This window comes from Psammomys obesus, unplaced genomic scaffold, assembly GCF_907164565.1.
Source record: "Psammomys obesus unplaced genomic scaffold, mPsaObe1.curated_primary_1811, whole genome shotgun sequence".
Taxonomy (NCBI): Eukaryota; Metazoa; Chordata; class Mammalia; order Rodentia; family Muridae; genus Psammomys; species Psammomys obesus.
The window spans coordinates 13026301-13040705 of record NW_026590062.1 but is presented as its reverse complement, the minus strand read 5'-3'; the positions used below and the strand labels follow the sequence as shown (position 1 = coordinate 13040705).

Sequence of the window (14405 nt, the reverse complement as noted above, 5' to 3'; positions counted from 1 at the left end):
AGATGCCACAAGGTCAGGAATGCATGGTGACCATCCACAACCAGCCACCAGGTTGTCAGAGAAAGCAAATGGCCTCACAAGTGGCCCTGGCCCTGGCTTACTCACAGTGTAGAGGTCTTGGATCCGAGTATTGAGCCCCTCCTGAATCTCCCTGCGCTCTTCAGCCGTGTTTGGATACGGGTAGACATGGCAGTGGTAACTAGAGGACAGAATTCAACAGTCTGGAGAGACGAGAAAGGCTGCTAATGGCAGCACCAGAATCTACTCATGCCAGGCACACCACCTCCGGCACCAGGCAGGGCAGTCCGCAAATAATGTAGCCACGGCCGCTGTGGGAAGGCCTTACATGCAACTCAGCAGGCGGCTACAGTACATGGGTCTGCAAATACTCCCAGGTCCAAACCCACCCTGATTCCAGGAAGCCTGTTTCCAATCCTGCCTTTCCTGAAATGCACCAATGTCCTGAGGTCAAGAACCATCAAGCAGGCTGAAAGCACACCTTAAAAGACGTGCCTGGATGGTGGTAGCACAGCCTGTAACCAGGCACTCAGGAGGCAAGGGCAGGAGGGCTATCCGTTCAAGTTCACTAGTGGTTCAGGGTTGACACTGTTTAGGCTGAGTCCTGGGCTGAGGCCTGAACCATCCTGCAGGGGCCCTGGCCTCAGACACCTGGACACAAAATAGTGGTCGCCCTACTTGGCCTGCTGAGCTGTGCCCTTCCCTTCTGCAGGAGCCACCCAGGAACACCTTCCCACCCTCTCCCCGCAGCAGGGAGCTGCTGCAGCTTTCCTGGGCACACTGAAATACGTCTCCTGCAAGGAGACAAGCTGGGGCTGGAGAGATGGCCCTAGGATTAAAAGCACTGGCTGCTCTTACAGAGGACCTGGCTTCCGTTCCTAGGGCCCACATGGTGGCTGCAGGGATCCAATACCGGACACTAGGTGATCACAGACTGTAACCATCTTCCTAGGTGATTACAGACTGTATCAAGTTGATGATTTAACTAACTAGCTAGCTAGCTAACTAACTAACATACCTAACAGGTCCTAAGTACATTAAATAAACAAAAGTCAGAGGCCTGGTGTAGCTCAGTGGTAGAAACCTGCTTAGCATCTGAGAGGGGCCTAGTTCCTTTCCCAGTACTGAAGAAAACAGACAGAAATCAACCGAATAAAGCCTCTTTTCTCACCAGTCACAAATCTTCTTAACCTTGTGGCCAATCTGCTCTCCCCAGAAGGAAATCAGGAACACGTACCACTTTATGACTTCACCCTGCAAGGACAAACACAGGGAATGGCAAGTTCTGTGCACACCCTCAAGCCTGGCAGCTCCCACGCTTCCAGGCCAACCTTGGTGCCAAGGGCAGTGAAGGCTCACTGCAGCATATCCATGAGTGCGATTCGCCCGCTCACCAAGACAACCCCCAGCTAGCACATGCCAGTCCACAGGCGTCTGCAGAGCCACACCCCTCAGGGAGCAGGCGAGCACGCAAGGCCCAGTTCTGCCTTCTCTCCATTCAGCTTTTAGACTGTGACCTGTGCCCTCGCCATCACTACCACAACTTCCATCTATGTGCTTTTTGTTGGTGATGGTACTGTTTAAGATGGCCACCAAGGAACATATCTAGAATCCAGTATGAAGCACCTTCCAGGAATCTGTGTGGGTGAGGCTCGCTCACCACCAGTTAGAGTGCAGTTAAAGAGCCACCAATACAATGGAAATGAGTAAAAGAGAAACACAGTTAAGATCAGCCATGGCTCACTAATGAAAAGTGACCATAGACTCTCAAGGAGCAAGGCCATGTGGCCCAGGGACAGAGAACCCTGATATTTGCTGAGTGTTTAAAAAAGCATAATTCTGCCAATAATGACAATCAGCCATCATTACAAATGTTCAATAAAACAGACTCCTATGAAGCTCAGCTGTGGTGTGCAGGACTCACCTCGTGAGAACAAGGGCCTGGGCTCAGTCCCTAGCACTGAGAACACGACTGAAGGACTCTGCCTGTCTGTCAGAAACTGCTGAGCTGCCAAGGCCAACAGCAGTGAGCCAAGGGAGGTGTCAGGCTAGGTGGCAGTGAACACAACAGAAAAAGCCAGGCTGGAGGGGCAGTGAGGCAGGGAGTGTGTTGCCATCTTAAACAGCTGGGAAAGAAGGTCCCAGTAAAGATGACTGTCCAGTGTAGAGGAATGAGGGTGAAGGAGAAAGCCAGTCTGGGGGAGAGACTGGAGCAAAAGGAGGAGCACACAAAAAGGCATGCTAGGAGGGGCAGCCAGCTGAACACAGACAGACAAGGTGTGAGAAGAACAGAGCAGCTGGGGCTAGACAAGGCCCAACCCACCACAGGGAACTGGGCTTTCTGCTGTGTAAACAGGAAGCCTCTGGAAGATTCTAAGAGTGAGCAGCCCTGGCAGAGCTAGCTGGATGTTGGGAAGAGACAAGGGCAAGGCAGGTGCAGGTGCAAGAGCATGGGTGAGGGCTACTAAGACCTAGAAAAGTGCAGCCAAGATCCCAACCAGGACGGGCTGGGCAGACTCCCTTTGTTTCTGCTCCAGACTCTGAGTCTGGGGATAGACTGGAGTCGGGGAGAAGTGGAGTGTCCTGAGGCTGAGCCTGAGAGATGGAGCTGCTGCTTCCTGAGATGGGGTCTGGAAGCACAGACTTTGGAGAATTGTAGGGCTCGGTGTGAGACAGGAGGTAGAAGCATCACTGGGTATTCACAAGATGGCATGCATATACAGGCAAGAGGCTGGTGTGCACACAGGCCAAGCCAGGGCTCTGCAAAAGCCATTCTCCAGCTTCTGCCTGGGACTGGCACTCACCGTCTCGGGATCTTCCAGGCACTCGTCCAGCTCTGCATAGGTCACGATGGTGTACCCTTTGCAGGCCCGCCACAGCATTCTTTCAAATGCTTCGACTTTGCCTTGCTGAATCAGGCCAGATACGAATCTGTGAGACAGTGAAGACCTCGGCATTAGAGGACTGAGAAGACCTCCGCCTCTTGCAAGCCAGCAGGCTGGTGTGAATGAGAGCCATCAAGCGGCAAGATGCTTGTGTGACAGACCAGGACTGAAGCTGCCTTTCCCATGGCCAGCTGAGTGAGGGGAAAGCCTGGGGATTCCAAGGCCAAACCAGATAACCAGCTGCTCTGCGCTTTACACTGATTCAGGGTGTGAAGACCCTGAAAATGCCAAAGTGGGAGATGACAAGCACCAGGTGCCAGCAAGGTGAGGAGCTAGGGCCATGGCCATGGCTCCTGCCCAAAGGGCTGCTCCTTAAATGAGTGACAATCAGGAAAGTGAGAAGTCTGTCCTGAGAACACACAGCCACAGCGTAGAATTCAGCCAGGATTTTGGTATAAGTCTGTATTACTTCCCAAGAATTAAAACAGATTAAAAAAAAAATTAAAGCACCAACAAAAACCCTGTTCCAAGAAATAAAAATGACCCTGGGATGACAGCGTTCCCAGATAATTGTGACCATGACAAGTCTCTCTAAAGGAATATATATCAATCTTCACTGGGTCCCAGATAAGGAACTCAGGAATGTGAGACAAGTTTTTTAGCTGGAAAAATGATTCAGTGATGGAGCACTAGCCTAGAATGTGCCAGGCTCTAGGGTCAATCTCCAAAAGCACAAAAAGGAAAGAGGGCTGGCAAGATTCTCAATGATTCTTATTGAGTAAGGATGCCTGAGCCATGCCTGGCCTTACAGAGTAGAAAGAGAACTGATTCCCGGAAGCTGTCCTCTGACCTCTACGTGAATATCAGGGCATGCATGCAACAATCCCAAACATACACATACTAAGTAAATGTTTAAAAAAAGAAAAGAAAGAAAAATGGTCAGGAGAACACGGGCTGTTCTTCCAGAGGTCCTGGGTTCAATTCCCAACACCCTTGAGGTGGCACACTATGGGTTATAACATTAGTTCCAGGGGATCTAATGCCCTCTTCTGACCTCTGTGATTCCCACGCACACTCACAGTATCCAGACATACAGACAAGCAAAAACAACATACACATATTCATTTTTTAAATTAAATTAAAAAAAAAAAAAAAAAGAAAATCATTAATTTCAAACAAAAAGCCACAAATTACACAAGGAAATGAGCTTGCATTGGGTCAGGGAAGCAGAGGAATAGACAGCAGCGCCAGGCCTGGTGACACACCTGCCATCCCTGCACCTGGGAGGCTGAAGCAGGAGGATCAGAAGTTCAAGGTCATCCTCAGCTACAGAGTGAGTTTGAGGCCAGCCTGGGCTACATGACACCTTGTCTCAAAGAAGAAGAGAAAGAAGAGGATAAGGATGAGATTAGGAAGAAACAACAAAGGAAACAAAAAAGAACAGAGGACAAAAGCAGCCACTGGAAGCATGATTTAAAAACAGAACCAGTGAGGTGGCTCAGTGGTCAAGGCACATACTTCCGAGCTTGACAGCCTGTGTTTAAATCCCAGAGCCCACATGATAAGAGGGAACTGACTCCTATAATTTGTCCTCTGACTTCTGAGCACTGGAGTAAACAAACAGGAAAAAAAACACAAACAACAAAACCTTACCATCAACCCAGAGAAGCCCCATGTTTCCACCATAGGACTTGGTGCTTCAAAGACCAGTTATGTTGGGCCATGGCGTCAACACTGGGAGCATAGACGCTGCGTCTTTCCCACTCACTATACCAGAAGAAGAAATCCCTACGGCATTCAGCCACTCAACCCTGTGTGAGTAAGTCCAACATACAGGAGCCCAGTGTTCTCGGACAGACGCGCACTCGGGGCCAGCCCCAGGCTGTAAATGGTCCATTCACTCCACAGCCTGTGTCTCCTATTCCACAGCAAGGGCTTAGCGCTCAGGCCACCTACCCCAGCTTGGCGCCCAGCCTCTGCATGCAGCTGTAGTCCAACAGAGAGTCATTCTCTAAGGTGGGGAACTCTTCATAAGTGGGTTCAAACTGGAAAGACATGGAGGCAGGCACATGTTAGCAGGCTCCAGCCTCACAACAAGCCTCCAGACAAGTCCACAGAGGCACTGCACACCCTGAGCGCCAGCAGCAAACGACAACTGAGATAGGCAAACTGTCCCAGAAGGGAAGAGATGCTCTGCCATGCTTGTTAAGTGAACTGCTTGAAGACACTCCCATATGAGAGAATTCATAAGTGAGGCTGCACCTTGGCTCACGAGACGGTAACTGTATCTAGAGCGAGTGCTCGGAAGGGATGGGCTCATCCTGTGTGCAGCTCAGTGTGGTGCAGGCTCAGCAGCCGTAACAGACACAATGCTCTGAGCATGGTGGTGCTGGGGCGGCCACAGGAACATGCCCAGCCCAAGCGTGAGTGACACCAGCATGAACTAGCCTTCGCTCATGAGGAGGCTCTTCTTGCCCCCTCTACTCACAGCCTTTTGGAAAAAAAAAAAAAAAAAGAATTTTTTTTTCTTCACAACCATAAAATACTTTGCTTGGGGCTGGAGAGGTGGCTCAGCGGTTAAGAGCATTTGTTGCTCTTCCAGAGGTCCTGGATTCAATTCCCAGCACCCACACTGCTATTCGTAACTGTCACTCCACTCCAGGATAGCAGATGTCCCCTGGTGGCCTCCATGGGCACTGCATATACTTGGTGCACAGACATATATGTGGGCAAGAAGAATAAAGTGCGATAGAGGCCAGAGAGATGGCTTAGGGGTAGGGGAGCGGAGTGCTTCACAGAGGACCTGCCTGATTCCCGGCAGCCACACGGCAATTTTCACCCTGAGTCACGCATATGGTGCACAGATACATACGCAGGAAAAGCACCAATACACACAAAATAAATAAATTTAAAACATTTTAAACAGGTTTTTAAAAGTTAAAAAACCAAAAAACAAAACATCTTTTTCTCAACTGTGACCTAAAGCACCTCCTGGCAGGAAGTGCTGTCCCCGTTAACACCACCAACACAGGAAAACACGTACAGCCCAGCCTGAAGTGACACAGAGGCTGAGGCAAACCACTTCAAATACACACTCATCTATGACAAGCATGGCAGCTCCCGCCTATTATCCCGCTCATTCCAATTTTAAGGACAGCCTGGGCTACACAGTGAGACCCAGTCTCTAAAGAAAAAAAAAAATCAAAAAAAGCAAACTGTAGCAGGGCCAGAGAGACCACTCAGCTGGCAGGGTGCTTGCTTGGTGTGACAAAGCCAGCTTTGTCACACTGGGGAAGTGGAGGCACATGGTTCAGAAATCCAAAGTCAAGCTGCATTGAGAATTCAGGGTCAGCCAGGGACACACACGACTGTCTCAAAACTAAATATAAAAAGCACCATATCTAAATGACCCTACGACAAAAACCTCAGGCAGCAGTGGGGACCTTCAGCGTGCTCTCTCCTGCTGACACGTACCTCCACGTTCCGCTTAAGAAAGGTCTTTGTGACCCTCAGCATGTGGGTGTACTCCACTAGTTCCAGCAAGTTCTTCCTCAGCTTCTCCTTGTTCATGGTGACTTCTCTCAGCTCCACCTCCAGCTTCTGCAGCTGCTCCTACAATGGCACAGCTGCTCATGAGAGCATGGCTTAGTCTGAGAACGCCCCCACAACCCCACAGCCACCGAGGCTCAAAAAAGCCACAGTGCTCAGCAAAAACCTAAAATGCAAATGAGCCAGACAGGGCATGAGAACCCATCAAGAGGGCAAGGTTCAGCAGCTCATTAAGTTCCTGGTGTGAACCACACCACCTGCCATCAAACATCTGCAGACCAACGCAGCCTCCCACCCCAGGCCCTATTCCTTACTGCTGGCTTTCCTTCAGCTGCTTGTCCACCCCACACCTCCAATCTATGTTCCCTTTTATTTGCATTAGAACCAACAACACGATCATCTTTCCTAAGCACATTCTCTTGCCGCCAACTTACGAAGTCTCCACCTGGTCCCGCCAGACAACTAAGAATGGAAGTCTAGAAAAGTTGCAGTGGTCACAACCAACTGCTCTCCTGCTCTCCTACATATTTGAACCATGGACACAGACTTCGTAAAAACCACTGAGCCAAACTCAATCCAAACAGCCTCTCCCATTCCTCTTTCCTGTGCTGTGCATCATCAAAATTGTCGGCAGTCATCATTCCATCATGAGCAGGCGCTGCCCGAAGTCCTCCATAACCAGGCCATCCAGCTGAACCAGAGGGTTGCCACTGCTGCTGGGAGGGTGCCAAACTTGGCACGAGCTCAGACACCAGGCGGTTGGCTACTTCCTCCCAGGCAGACAGAACAGCAGGCCACAGAAGGGCCTCAGCAACACGATGGCCATTAATTCAAAACAGTGATGAAGAGCCTGCACATTTCTTCTGAGTGCCAAACCCTAACAAGAATAGTCTAGAAGGGTGGGTATGCTAGTGCAGGCTTTTAATCTGGCACTCAGAGCCAGAGGCAAACAGAGCTCTGAGTTCAAGGTCAGCCTGTTCTACAAAGCAAGTTCCAAGCCAGCTAAGGTTACATACTGAGACCTTGTCTCAAAAAAAGAAAAAAAAAAAAAAAAAAGGAAAAAGAAAAAAGAAACAAAACAAAAATAGTCTGAAGTCTCAGACAACACCCCATGTTCATAGGAGAGGTGGGGTGATGGCACCATAGCCTTTGTCCCCAACAGGCCAGCTACCTGGAACCATGGGCTTTCGCTCGGCTTCTGAACTCCTGCTGGGATCTTGGAGTGTGGAAGGACATGAAGGCCCAGGCCTGAAGTCCCAGTACTGTGCAGAAACGGGTGTGCTAAGATGGGCAATCTCAGAGCAAGCATCCTGAAACTTCCCCTACACAACACTGACTAAATCTCCCTTAGCCCCCCTCCAGCAGCCCTCCATAGTCAGACAAAACTGAGCTATATTCACTGAGGGTTTGCTGTACCACTGTTCTTTATTTCAGGCCCCAGCTCAGGGAAGAGAGGCAGAGAAGCATCAGACACCGTGAAGGTAACCATGCAACCCTGAAACTTTTGCTGACAGCATCTTCAGGAGCGAGTTACCTGCATTTCTAGAACGTGTTTAAGAGGTGGTGCGGGAGGACTGTCCTCTCCCTCAGGCAGGGGAATATCAGCTCTGGTAATTTCCTGCACCAGGTACACTGTGAAAATGAGATGATGGTCAGTCTCCCCACAGCCCTCTACAGTCAGAACCCTGGCGGCCCCCACAGTGTACACAGTGTACACAGACACTGTCTGTCCCTGTCACTTCCTGCAGCTTCTTCCAAAAAGACAGGTACACAGGGACTAGAGCTCCCCAACTCCTCTCATTCCTAAAACCCAGGCTAAAGCATGCTTGGGTACCTCTTCCTGTGAAGAACACACTTGAAGTGCAGACCAGAGGCCGCAAGCTGGCACTTCCTGCAGAGGGAACCTGCAGCCAAGTCACAGCAGAGCCAGGCTCCCCTGAGAGCCGCCAGGCAGCCCTCAGCTTTTAGGAGCCTCATTCCACACAGGTGACCTACCCTCTGACTCCTAGATGAGGAATATGATGTCACCCCAATACAATCTATAATTATGCAAAGAGCTAGCACCTTAAGCAAGAGATTTCACACAACTAAAAGTTACTGTTAACATTAGGGCTGGAAGCTGGGCAGTGGTGGCCACTCAGGAGGCAGAGGCAGGTGGATCTCTGAGTTGGAGGCCAGCCTGGTCTACAGAGTGAGTTCCAGGACAGCCAGGGCTACACAGAGGAACCCTGTCTTTAAAAAAATTAATATAGTATTTATATTTGTTATATATAAGCTAATGTAATATTTTTTATATATTGTATTATATGTTAGGGCTGGAGCGGTGGCTCAAAGCACTGCTCAGTTTTCAGCATCCACACGCGGCAGCTCATGACTGAACTCCCAGTCCAGAAGCTCTGATACCCTGTCTGGCTTCCTTGGGTACTGCATTCATATGTACACATCCACACACTGGCACGTAATGAAAAATAACCTTTTTTTAAATGTTATTGTTAATATTAAAAATCCTTAACTAAAAGTCCAAGAGTTGGCTAGAGAAATGGCCCAGCCTTTATCAGCACTGGCTGATCTTCCAGGAGACCTAAGTTCAATCCTCAGTTCCCACACTGTGCAGCTCACAACTGCCACCTGTGACTCCAACTCTAGGGGATATAATACACCTCTGACCTCCAATGGCACCTGTGCGCATGTACAAACACAGACAGATAAAAACAATTATACATAACTAAAAACAATAAAAATAAATCTTAAAAAAAAAAAAAAAAAAGGTGGGTGTTACTGCTCAGGTCTGTCATCCCAACATGTGGGAGGAAAAGGCAGGAGGATCAGGAGTTCAAGGTCCACCTCAGCTACATATTGAGTGCAGCCTGGCTACATGAGACCTTGAACACCCAGCTCCCTATTCCCCCACCACCTTCACAACCAAAAAGAAAAAAAAAGAAAAAGAAAAAGAAAGAAAGAGGGAAATATCTCTAACTAAGGGAAGAGCCTAGCTGGGGAGTATTAGAAACTGGTGGCCTGTAGCCTGGGCAGGTTCACTCTTCTCAGTTGCCCATGTTCTAGAGGATGCACCACACCCACAAACACACAGGTAGCACCAGGCAGACTTGGTAAGTCATTCAAGAAAACAGGACAGGAAGCTGGAAGAGGGAAGTGTGTTGAGGAACCGGGGGAGCAGTAGAAGGGAGAGAGTGGGGGTGAATATGACAGAGACACACTGTACCTATGTATAAAATTTTTCAAAGAATTTAAAAAGATGCAATCCCTGATTCAAAAATATATATATATATTTTAGTAACCACTAACAATCAGAAATTGAGCCAGGCTCAAGGCTTTCTCACAGACAACTTTGGGCTAAATGGTCTAGATTTTAGAGATGAAGGAAATCCTGTGAGCTGCTGGGTTGTAAAAGTTAACCAGAGAGCACCAACCTATTCACAAAGGAAGCGCTGCAAAAACACCAAGTGATTATCAAGCCAGCTGTCAGCCATTTCCTGCCTTTTTGGTTTCTAAATAAGGTCTTAAGTGATAGCTATTAACATGTTTTATTTTATATTATATTATTTTATATTAACATGTATTTATACAAGGTTCTTTTTATAATTTATTTATTTTATTTTATGTACATTGGTGTTTTGACTGTATTTATGTCTGTGTGAAGGTGTCAGATCCCCTGGAACTGGAGTCACAGACAGTTGTGAGCTGCCATGTGGGTGCTGGGGTTTAGAACCTAGGTCCTCTGGAAGAGCAGTCAATGCTCTTAACCGCTGAGCCATCTCTCCATCTCAAGGTTTGTAACTTAGAAAAATTGTACAGGGCTGCCGCAGTGAATCATGACACATCAGGACCATGGACTACTACTCAGCTGCTATAGAAATAATGAGCCTACCTCTCTCTCTCTCTCTCTCTCTCTCTCTCTCTCTTTGGTTTTTCAAGACAGGGTTTCTCTTTGTAGCCTTGGCTGTACTGAAACTCACTGTGTAGACCAGGCTGGCCTTGGACTTGGATATCTGCCTGCCTCTTCCTCCCGCCTGCTGGGGTCAAAGGTGTGTGCCACCACCAACTGGCTACTTCCCTCCTTTCTAGTCATCTGTATTTCCCAAAAAAACCAGACACACTTGTATTAAAATAAGTCTTTAGATTAAAATGAAAGACAAACTTACCCAATATTCGTTCTAGTTCTTCACACCTCTTTACCTCGCCAACGAATTTTCTTTGAAAAGAACTTACATTTTGGTTGAGCTGAAAGAAGAAAGAAATTTTTAAGTTCCTAAAATTTTAAATTTGTTTTTATTTATCTAATTATTTAAAAGAGTTTAGTGGTGGGATCAAATGCAGGCCTGGTTAAACTAAAAATTTGATTTTTAGTTATCTAATCCTTTAAAACTTGTTAGTGCTGCCCCTGAGCTAAGGTAAAATCTGTTGGAAGGAAAATATTGCTGCTAACGGTTTGGGGGGCATGGTGCACAGTCATCCGCTGCTGAACAGGAGAACTGACAGGCTCTTCAGAACAGCAAGTTGGCTACTATTAAGAGAAAAGCCTGAAAAACAGCCTAGAACTATTAGCTCATCTACTCATGAAAACATGAATATGGATATAAAACTTGTAAGAACACCTACGTCAGAGACAGAGAAAAGCTACACGGAGAGTCCAATAAGAAGCTGGTGGGGCTGTAGGGCAGCTGGTGCCTGTCCAGCACAAAGAAGGCACATAAAACTGGGAGTGGTGGAACACACCTATAATTTCAGCACGTGGGAGGTGGAGGCAGGAATATCATAAGTTCAAGGTCATACCCAACTATATTTGGGGTTCAAGGCTCTGCCTCAAAAGAAATAAATAAAGCAGATATTAAAATCAAGTTGAAAACTTTTTTTTCTTTTCTTTTTGACTTTTCCAGACAGGGTTTCTCTGTGTAACCCTGGCTGTCCTGGACTCCCTCTGTAGACCAGGCCCCAGCGATCTCCTGTCTGTCTTCTAAGTGCTGGGACTAATGGCTGATACCCTACTTTTCTAACAATCATTACAAGAACAGGCATTTCTGGTCCAAGCTCTATCTGTATTGATGAAGCATCTGCACTGGGCTCCATGAATACCCGTGGTATGAAACTACTCACAGCCCACGGAGGCCGTCCCCAAAGCCTCATTTGTTTTTTGTTTTGTTTTGTCTTGTTTTTTTGTTGGCTGGTTGTTTTTTCGAAGACAGATTCTCTCTGTGTAGCCTTGGCTGTCATGGACTTCTTTGTAGACCAGGCTGGCCTCGACCTCACAGAGATCCACCTGCCTCTGCCTCCCAAAGCACTGGGTCTACATGAGTGCACCACAGTGCCCGGCTCCAGCCTCAGCTCTTGTACGGATGCTCAGCTGCTTTTAAAGCATTTACCAGAAGAAAGATCAAAACTGTGGCTTCACTTCTCTATCTCATTCCCTTTCACTTCTGGAGGTCTTGTTCGTCCAGATGAATCAGACACAGTGGCTTCTGTGGAACTGAGAACAGGAACCAGGAGCCGGGAACCAGCTCTGCCTGCTGCTCCACTTGCCAGTTTTCTTTGTGAAGTGACTTAATTCTTAACCAACAGCAGGACCTCCTGTGAAGAGGCCCACTCCTGCCACAGGGATACTAACAACCGCCAGCACCAGTGTGGCAGCTTACACAAGTCACTGGTTTTCTGTTGTATGGGTTTCAAAATGTTTGCGGGGGGAGGACGGTTGCAGTCATAATTCAAAGCTAATGGTATCAAAGTAAATTTCAACAGAACCCTCTGTTTGTTTTATAAGGGTTATTGTTTCTTTCTGTGTGTATCATGTGTGTGTACACATGAGGGCAGGTGCCTGAGGAAGCTAACGGGGCTGGAATTACAGACCCCTGGAAACTATGGGTGCTGGGAACAGAACTCTAGTCCTCTGCAAGGGAGCCATCCCTCCAGCCTTTTCTGAGATGTCTCCCTATGCAGCCCAGGCTAGCCTTGAATTCTCCAGCCTCAGCTCCAGTGTGTTGCAATACCACACCAAGCAGAGGAAGACAGAGCTACAGCACTCAGTCTCTCCTGCCCTCACTGCCAAAGGGCCAAGAAAGAAAGAAAGAAAAAAAAATGTTGTTCTTAGAGTAGAGACAGAACTGAGCCCACCTGTTCCTCCAGGGCCACAGCCTTTCTATTTCCAGGTCTCTCCACTACAGTCACTACGGAAATCCTTCAGGTATCCCAACCCCTCCAAGGGAGATGAGCAGAAAGGCCTGAATGAGCCAAAAGCCGGTCAGTGAGCCCACCCCGTCATGAGCTTTAATACCTACGCCAAGCTTAATAGGCCTGACCCTGAAGACTCAGCAGACCACTTTGCTTTTATTTCGCTCTTGTGAGGAGCAGCAGCGCTTTCTCTCCCATCAACAAGTCCACCGTGGATCTCACCTAGCGGCACTCCGTGAAACCTGAGGCTCAGGGCCGACTGATGAGAGTGCGTGGTCAGGCCCTGAGATTGAAGCATGATAAGTGTCTTGGCCTGAGTCTTAACAGGACAGATCCAACAGACCTGATATAAAGGTCTGTTTCCCTTGCGACTGCTGCCTGGATCTTTCTGGTGCCACTCACAGCACCACATCCTACCTGTCAGGTCTGAAGATCCAGGGCTCAAGTCCAAATGGCTCCAGGACCCAGGAAGAGCACGACACCTGGGCCTGCTCCCTTACCTGGCACCCTCTAGAGAGTAAGGGCCCGTCAGAAAGATACAGGGAAATGGCCAGGAGCCCACGCAGGAGGGGTTCAGTTCCGGTCGTAGGCATCAGGGCCTGTTCGGCAGCCTTTCTGCACCATTCTTCTCCATAACACTTAGCACTGTGGCTCACGATCAGTGTTTTACCCGGCATCCTCACTGTGTCCCCAAGGCCAGAAGTCATTCAATAAAAGTTTTTGTATTCTTCCAACAATTATTTATTAATGCTTATAAATGCCAGGGCCCGTGCCACTCGTGGAAATGAGGAAAAGAACAAGTTGGGCAAGGCGTTGACCCTTAAAGGTTGGCAGAGGACAGAGGTTGAAAATAAGCCAGTGGCTGCATTCACAAGTGTGTTATTACGGTTGTGGAGACAGCCTCCATTCCACACATACTGACTGTGACCTATGTCCTTGTCACTTGTCAACCATGCGGGCGACAAAATCGACTCACAACCTGTCGGACTTGCTCGTCCCTCTTCCTGCCTCTCTTATCCCACCTATTCCTACTCAGAGAGGCTCCTCCTTAGCCACCCAGCAAAGCCACCTCGGTGGACCCTCCTCCTCCACATCTGCCCACGGCCAGCTCCTGTTCCACCCGATCTCAGCCCAAAGACCACCTCCTTGGAGGGTTCTTCCTTCACTACCGGGTCCCCGCGGTGCCAGCCTGCTCCGGCGGCGCCCAGCCCTGGGCTGCACAGGCCCGCAGGCCACGGGACACTCACGTCTCGGAACTGCACCAGGCCCTTCTCGCCCAGCGCGCTCAGACACTCGTAGGCCGTGCCCGACTGCAGGAAGAGCTGCGCCAGGCACATGCTCTCGCTGCGGAACAGGGAGCCCATGGCGGCGCCGCCTCGCTCAGCCGCCGCGGCCCGCGCACCGGCACCATGGGGCTCCGCTCCGCTGCCACCGCGGCCACAGCTCACCCGCCGCCACAGCCACCCGCCCCGCCCACCGCCGCCGCAGCCGGTTCCGGTTCCTCCCCGGGGAACCGCCCACCCCAGACTGACCAATGAGCGGTCGGAATCGTGGCCGTCTGTCACGACGGCTCGGCCAATCGGCGCACGGGCGGCGGGATTTTCCCCCCCTCCCCAACTGAGTAGACCCTGCGCGTCTTTTAAGCGTTTGTTGTCTCGCTGTGGAGCTCAAGCTGGCCTGGAGTTCACAATCCTCCTGCCTCAGTTTCCCCAGTACCAGTATTGTAGGCGTGCCCCACTCCGGCCAGCTGCTTTTAAAGATTGTTTTGTT

General features: G+C 49.2%; 1 protein-coding gene across 1 annotated transcript in view; it reads right to left on the bottom strand.

The window, feature by feature from the left end:
* Atp6v0a2 (ATPase H+ transporting V0 subunit a2) overlaps nucleotides 1–14092 on the bottom strand; it is a 28803-nt gene extending 14711 nt beyond the window's left edge. The window contains exons 1-8 of the mRNA XM_055605762.1: nucleotides 13883–14092; nucleotides 10616–10694; nucleotides 7987–8084; nucleotides 6378–6515; nucleotides 4860–4948; nucleotides 2823–2949; nucleotides 1190–1272; nucleotides 106–199 (exon numbers count right to left, since the gene is read on the bottom strand). Of these exons, the coding sequence (XP_055461737.1) occupies nucleotides 106–199; nucleotides 1190–1272; nucleotides 2823–2949; nucleotides 4860–4948; nucleotides 6378–6515; nucleotides 7987–8084; nucleotides 10616–10694; nucleotides 13883–13999 (825 nt within the window). The 5' untranslated portion in view covers nucleotides 14000–14092. The remainder of the gene's footprint in view (nucleotides 1–105; nucleotides 200–1189; nucleotides 1273–2822; nucleotides 2950–4859; nucleotides 4949–6377; nucleotides 6516–7986; nucleotides 8085–10615; nucleotides 10695–13882) is intronic.
* Between the last annotated feature and the right edge of the window lie 313 nt (nucleotides 14093–14405).